This window comes from Rhagoletis zephyria, unplaced genomic scaffold (genome assembly GCF_001687245.7).
Source record: "Rhagoletis zephyria isolate East Lansing unplaced genomic scaffold, Rhagoletis_zephyria_1.1 Rzeph_scaffold_18542, whole genome shotgun sequence".
In the NCBI taxonomy this organism is placed as follows: Eukaryota; Metazoa; Arthropoda; class Insecta; order Diptera; family Tephritidae; genus Rhagoletis; species Rhagoletis zephyria.
In genome coordinates, this window is record NW_016175603.1 from 582 (window position 1) to 6,851 (window position 6,270).

The 6,270-nt window shown below is 37.5% G+C and overlaps 2 protein-coding genes across 2 annotated transcripts; both read right to left on the reverse strand.

Annotated features, from left to right (window-relative positions):
* Positions 1-1,034: 1,034 nt before the first annotated feature.
* On the reverse strand, positions 1,035-2,185 carry LOC108380205 (uncharacterized). The gene has a single exon (XM_017636579.1). The coding sequence runs from the start codon at positions 2,172-2,174 to the stop codon at positions 1,035-1,037; it is 1,140 nt and encodes a 379-aa protein (XP_017492068.1). The 5' UTR covers positions 2,175-2,185.
* Positions 2,186-4,460: 2,275 nt separating this feature from the next.
* Positions 4,461-5,600, reverse strand: LOC108380206 (uncharacterized). The gene has a single exon (XM_017636580.1). It carries the CDS (start codon positions 5,598-5,600, stop codon positions 4,461-4,463), a length of 1,140 nt encoding a protein of 379 aa, XP_017492069.1.
* Positions 5,601-6,270: the final 670 nt, after the last annotated feature.

The following is a 6,270-nucleotide window of genomic DNA, read 5'->3' on the forward strand; positions in this document are numbered from 1 at the left end:
TGCCTGTCAACGACTGGCAGACAACGACTGACAACTTTTACTTGGTGGTTCGCCACCAGTTTAAGCCTTACTTCCTGCGTACTAATGCGGACATATATATGTGCGTAGGTACATATATGTATGAATGCATAAGTACTTATTAACCTAACTAGTAGCTCTCTCTCGAGTAGATCTATGCTCGATTGCAGGTTGTTGCATCCCTTCTACCTCTGCATTTATGATGAAAGTTGCTGTCGTGGTTATGTTTACAACCGCACTCCGATTTGCTGTTATGCAAACTTTTAATCACAGTTGTAACAGTTTTCAACAAAAGTTTATGTATAACTAAAACTTACAGCAGCATTCAAAAATAACCATAGGCTGGAAAAGAGTAACGAAGTGGTGAATGCGACTAATAAGGAAAACTGATTTTACAAGTGGACATTTTGACTACAAAAAAAAGTTAGACAGCTGTGTGGCTGATTTATCTTAGTTGTTGTTGAGATAAAAATAGTTAGTTGTTTTAACTAAACTATTTTCTCAGTATAAAATTTTTGGTAGCGCTAGGCATGCGTGGCTCAAATGGTTTTATATTAATCTGGTAAGAATATTGACGCGCTCGGTTCATGCGCAGCCTCTCAGGCTTGCCGGCATTTTTCTGTCTACATATCCTCTTCTATTAAAAAAGGAATTATTGTGTATCTAAAATAAATGTACTCTAAAATAAAGTGACCGTTTATTTTATAAGTAATTCAATTCTCATATAAAAATGTAAGACTACCGTTAATTTCTTCATGATAAAATGAAGGGTTCTAAACGAAATTAGCATGGGACCACGTCTTTCCTAAAAAAAAAATAATATAGAAAAAAGTTAACGTGGTCCAAAGTTATGCCGTAACATACATACAAAAATATATATGTTCAATTCTAGGCACACTGTATCTGCTCGCATGCATTACTCTCCCAAATGAAGATATATTTATTAAAACTGCATAAAAGTAAGGAGTTAAAATACATAGATATCTTTTTTCAACAAAGAATTTTTTCAACGTAGGCTAAGCCTTGCGGTAGTAGACGCCATTAGTACCCTCGAAAACGTTAAAGTGGTCGGCGACCAAGTGACATGATTTGCTCATTTCTCTACTAAGTTTAGCCTCTTCGGTTGCCTCCTCGATACGCTCGAGACCTTGCAGTAATTTCTTTTCCTTTTCTTTCGAAAGACATGGACCTGTACGGCTGCAAGTTTGCGCAACTTTACGCTTTTTGATTTCCTCAATTTTAACACTTCTTTCCGGCGCAATAAGGATAGGTCGTTGTGTGCATGTCAGCTTGCCTTTGCACGAGAGACAACTATTACTTTCGCCCGCAAAAGCAGTTTCCTTTAGGCATGCGGATTTTTTCTTCAAAGTTTTGCAAATATTTTGAATTTTTTCGATCTCAGTACGTATGTACTTGTTCAATTCTGGTAGAACAACTTTATAAATCTTCGCATCGAGCATATCCTGCAGCTCTTGCATAGCTTCCATAAAGAGGTGTTTTTCAATGACAATCAGTTTGCTTAGCTTTTCGATTTCTTTCACCAGCACCTCTATATAAGCCAAACGCTCGCACTTCTCCGCCAGGCGGCGGCTATAATCCAACACTTCGACATGCAATGCCTTTAAACGTTTTCTCATATCAATAATTGGTCCTATTAGTGGTTCTTCAACGATTTGCTTGCTCTTTTTAATGAAATTGTAGTCTCTTAAAAGCAGACAATGCAATTCGCTCTGAGGTTCTGGTTTGTCGCAAAAGCTCTCGCAAGCTCCACAAAATGGCTCCCAATTCTTCTTTGCATATATTTGATTACGTGTTTCATTGCAAGTACGTATTTGCTCAATATGCTCTTCCAGCTGCTTGGCCAGATTATCATGGCGTTCCTCTAAATGCGTTAATTTTTTCAACTTCTCCGAAATCAATCCAATGTTTTCTACATTAAAGGGCAGTGGTGATATCCTGCTCTTGCGCAGAATGGATTGCAAGCAAGCGCCATCTCGCCTATCGATTTCCACCTTTTCGTATTGGCAGTCGAGTTTTTTCAGCAGTATATCGAAGAGGCTATGCAGAATCGATAGATTAATACTGGAAATTTTCGGGGTTCCCAGTGCCATTTGCAGCATTTGTTCCAAAGTCACTTCAATATGCGTTGTGGTCATTTTGTCTGGGAAAGAGGCAACGCTTTGACATGCAAACATTTTCGACGTCTGATTAAGCAAATTAAATGGTTGTTATTTGTGCCCTTTCTGGCGCTTCAACTTTAATATTTTGAGTGAAGATAAATTCTTTGATAACTTGAAATGATTGTTGCCAGAAAAACTAATTTTGTATGGAATTAATCTGCCTTATTCTGAGTTTCGCCCGAAAAAAATTCACCCGAACATTTTTTTTCCGCCCATAAGTAAATATATGGAAACCAAAAGTGAAAAGTGAAGCGGTTCGGGGCAAATGAAACTCACAATAAGGCTGAATAAGCTTTATAATTCCCATGGAAAAGCATTACCGATTTTTGTTTGTATAAAGAGGGATGCACCCTAATGCACATTCATACGCACATAGATACTTGGGTGATTGGCTCGGTTTTAACTGATTTTGAAACCTTGATTTTGTGAATACCGAGTAAACCAGTAGCCGAATTCCAACGTTGCTGTCGCTAATTTTGATCGCCAAAAATCTGCAAGGGAATGGCAGGTGCGCCTTACAACAGGCATCATCTATCGTCAGATTTGGTTGATTATTGTATACTTTTAGGCCCATTGCGTTTTTTAGTGAATTTTGGTGACGAAAATTTAGCGTAGCAATTGCTAGAACTTCACTGCAGTTCTAAATATTGATTTTATTGAAAATGGAATTATATGGACTATTTTTATTAATTCTAAAGCTTCGTGCAAATTTGTGAATTTTGGTAAAATTCATAAGATTTATACCAAAATTCGTAAATTGACACCAAGTTATTCAGTAGTGTACTTGAGATGAAGTGTCTAAACAATTTTTAGTGTATACTTGGAAACTCATAGTTACAGAATTCAGCCCAGACTCTCAAGCAAATTTACAGCAAAGGCAATGTACATACGTTTTCGGGCAGAAGGAATAAAGAAAAATATTACTCTTGTGAGATGGAAACGAAACTTTTAAAGTATAAACAGAACCAAATCGCTGTGCGAATTTCGTCTGTCGGGGCGATGCGTCTGGGTGATGTTCGCCGCTACGTTTCGCCCAGTAAAACAGAACAGAAACGAAATTCGCATCAATTGAATGTAAAACAAAAATTATAAAAATACAAATGAGAAAAGATAAACCACCAAATTTTGCCATTCCGATTCTTGCTGATCTGTTAGAAAAATGAGGAAACAAAGCTACTTTTCCACTGAGAGCTGATTTTAGTACCGGCAGCAGCGATAAAATTAAAAAATAAATCTATTCTTGCCGAATTTCGTCAGACGAACTTCGTCGTCGCTTTGGTTCTGGGCAATCTCATATACTGCAGTGTATTTTAATTTTGGCAGCGAACTTTCTTCCGACGAATCTCTCTGAGCGATTTGATTCTGTTTATACTTTAAGTGTGAATTTTTAACTTTTTTTTTTAATTTTACTTGTAATCTACTTCGGAAAAAATCTCGTGCTAGTGATTTCTAAATTACAGCTACACCTATTTTTATCAGTAACATTGCAATTTATAGTAATTATTTATTACTGTATATAAAATATGTAAAATAAAACAGTTTTACCTGAGTTTTTCCTAAATTGAAACAGGCGAAGCGGTTTCCGGAAAACGGCGAATAATAGAACACCCTAGTACCTTTCAGTACTCTCATTGCAGGGATTTAATTTATTTAACCAATTATAACTTTCTTATTTTCTAAAACAAAAGTAACCGATATTTTTCCCCAATCTATCTTTTCGGAATATAAAACATTAAATTATTCCGCATTCGGTTTAAATTTTTTTAAAGCTTTCGCACTATTTTCAAGACCTTTCGGGACTTTTCGAGATCCCACGATGGTTTTTGTAGATTTGTTAAGATTTTTACAGGTTTTTCCGTGCTATTTCGGTACTACCGGACCATGTGGTAATTCTTCGTGGTTTTTCGAGAACATTCTCGAAATTTGTTTATCTCATTCGATCCTATGAAATATTATCAGAACTTTCTTCTTCTGGTATATTCCGGGGTCTCGCCAGCTTTTTCCGCTTTCCGCCTTTTTGATTCTCATAGGAATACTTTTTCGTAATTTTTTGGTATAATTCGATGTTTTTCAGTATCAGAAAACTTTCGTGACCAGTACTGCATACGACGACCAACAAATTTTGTTTTAGTTGATCAAGATTTTTGAAAAATATAGAATCAAAAATTTGTTTGTATTAAAAGAAAAATGTTTAAAAATATATGTACGCAACTTTCAAATATTTGCTTCCCAAAATTGATCTTCGCAGTGTTTCACTTGCGTTTAACCCTTGCGGTATGTTAACCCATCGGTGCCTTGTAGGACATCTAAACTCTCAAGACACGTAGCCTTACAATCAGCTATTGAAACAATATTAGCAGTTAACAGTTCGGTTTCGGCATGCCGCAACCTAATCACTTTGGACACCATATTCGCATTCATAATCACAGGAGACTGCTCTTTCGTGCATTTGCATATTCTCGGCAAGCGTGTGGGCTTGAAGGCATGTGCATCTGGCAAAATACCTGTCGCATGTACACCTTTCTCAACGCAGACTCGACGATTGCCGCACGACAAGCAACGTGCACCGCTGGTGATAATGCCTGGTGTCTTTGGACAGTCCACCTTATTTTGTATATTTCTTATATGCCTTTCGACGCGGTTCAAACTGAGCATAACGTATTGTTTCAGTGCCTGGATTTGTACTTTATCTAGTTTGGAGTCTAAGATGTCCTGCACTTCCGCCATTGTACCCAGAAACCTGTTATTATGTTCTTCGATTTCCGAACGTAGCTTATCAATCGCAAGCAGGCAGCCTTCAATCGTGGCCAATTTATCCAAATTGGCTGCGGCATTTTCAATCAACGCATTCATATCATCATTGAGCGCTGCGATCTCCTGCTCAAATTCAAATAGATTCAAAACCATGGGCTCTGCTAAACGCCGCTGTAGCTTCATGAGAAAGTCAATGTCGCCAGTTAGCGCGCAAGTAATCTCTCTTTCCTTTTCACATGGAATGCATTGATTTTCCACTTGTGCTGTGAATTGTTCCCAATCCTTGATGTTGAATTTTATTTGTGGCAACTGACTGAATTTTTTCGCGACTTTTATGTGTTCATTGAGCTTGGCCTCTATTTCGTCCACGGACTTCTCTAGCTTGGCAATAACTTTCAATTTCGGTGCAATTACGATCAGCTGCTTGTCGTCAAAGGTTATCGGTGTTGACTTCGATTTATTTAACAATTCTGCTAAGCAATCAGATTCTACGCCGCAAATCGAAACCGTGTCTTCTTGGCAGCCAAGCTTTTTGAGTATCACATCGATTAGGCTGTGCAGAACATGTACACTTGTAGTGGTCAACTCTGGCGCACCCAAGGCAATTTTAGTCAGCTCTTCTAATGTGAATTGTGCTTTAGACGCCATTTCGAAGGACTGCTAAATGGTGCTGCTCTTTAGTTTTCTAGAATCTGTTTTCTTTTTTGTATTATGTATGTGCTCATTTATGTTTTTACGTGAATAGGTGATGACTGAAAGGCTTGATATTTTTGTTTTTGATGACTTCGTATACGACTGCCAAGAAATTGAAGTTTAATAAAGTATCTTGCCCATTTTCAGTTAAAAGTCAGCGGTGGTTTTAATAATGCTTTGCGCAACATTGGTTAGGATTTGCTCACAATATGACGTGGAACAAAAGTATTGAGAGCAGGTTGAACGGGAACAAAATGGGAACAAAAGCTTTGGGAGCGTTTCAGTAAGGAACAAAACCCTCGGGAACGTTCTCAAGAAGAACATAATGAGAACGAAACTTTCGGGAACGTTTTCAATGAGAACAAAATTTGGACGAATATATCTAAAACGTTTTCAATGAAGATCAAATAAGAAAGAACAAAAGTCTGTGGAACGTTCTGCTAGAGAACAAAACGAAAATAAAAGTTTTGAAAGCTTAACGTCAAGAACTGGAGTGGAGTCTGCCTGTTGGGATGGAAAATTTTTTCAGTGAGAACCACGATTGCTAATTCTAAGCCAGGCGAAGTCTGGATTGTTACGACTTCGAGATCACTTAGATGAACCCTGCATTTACGTATAAAATTTT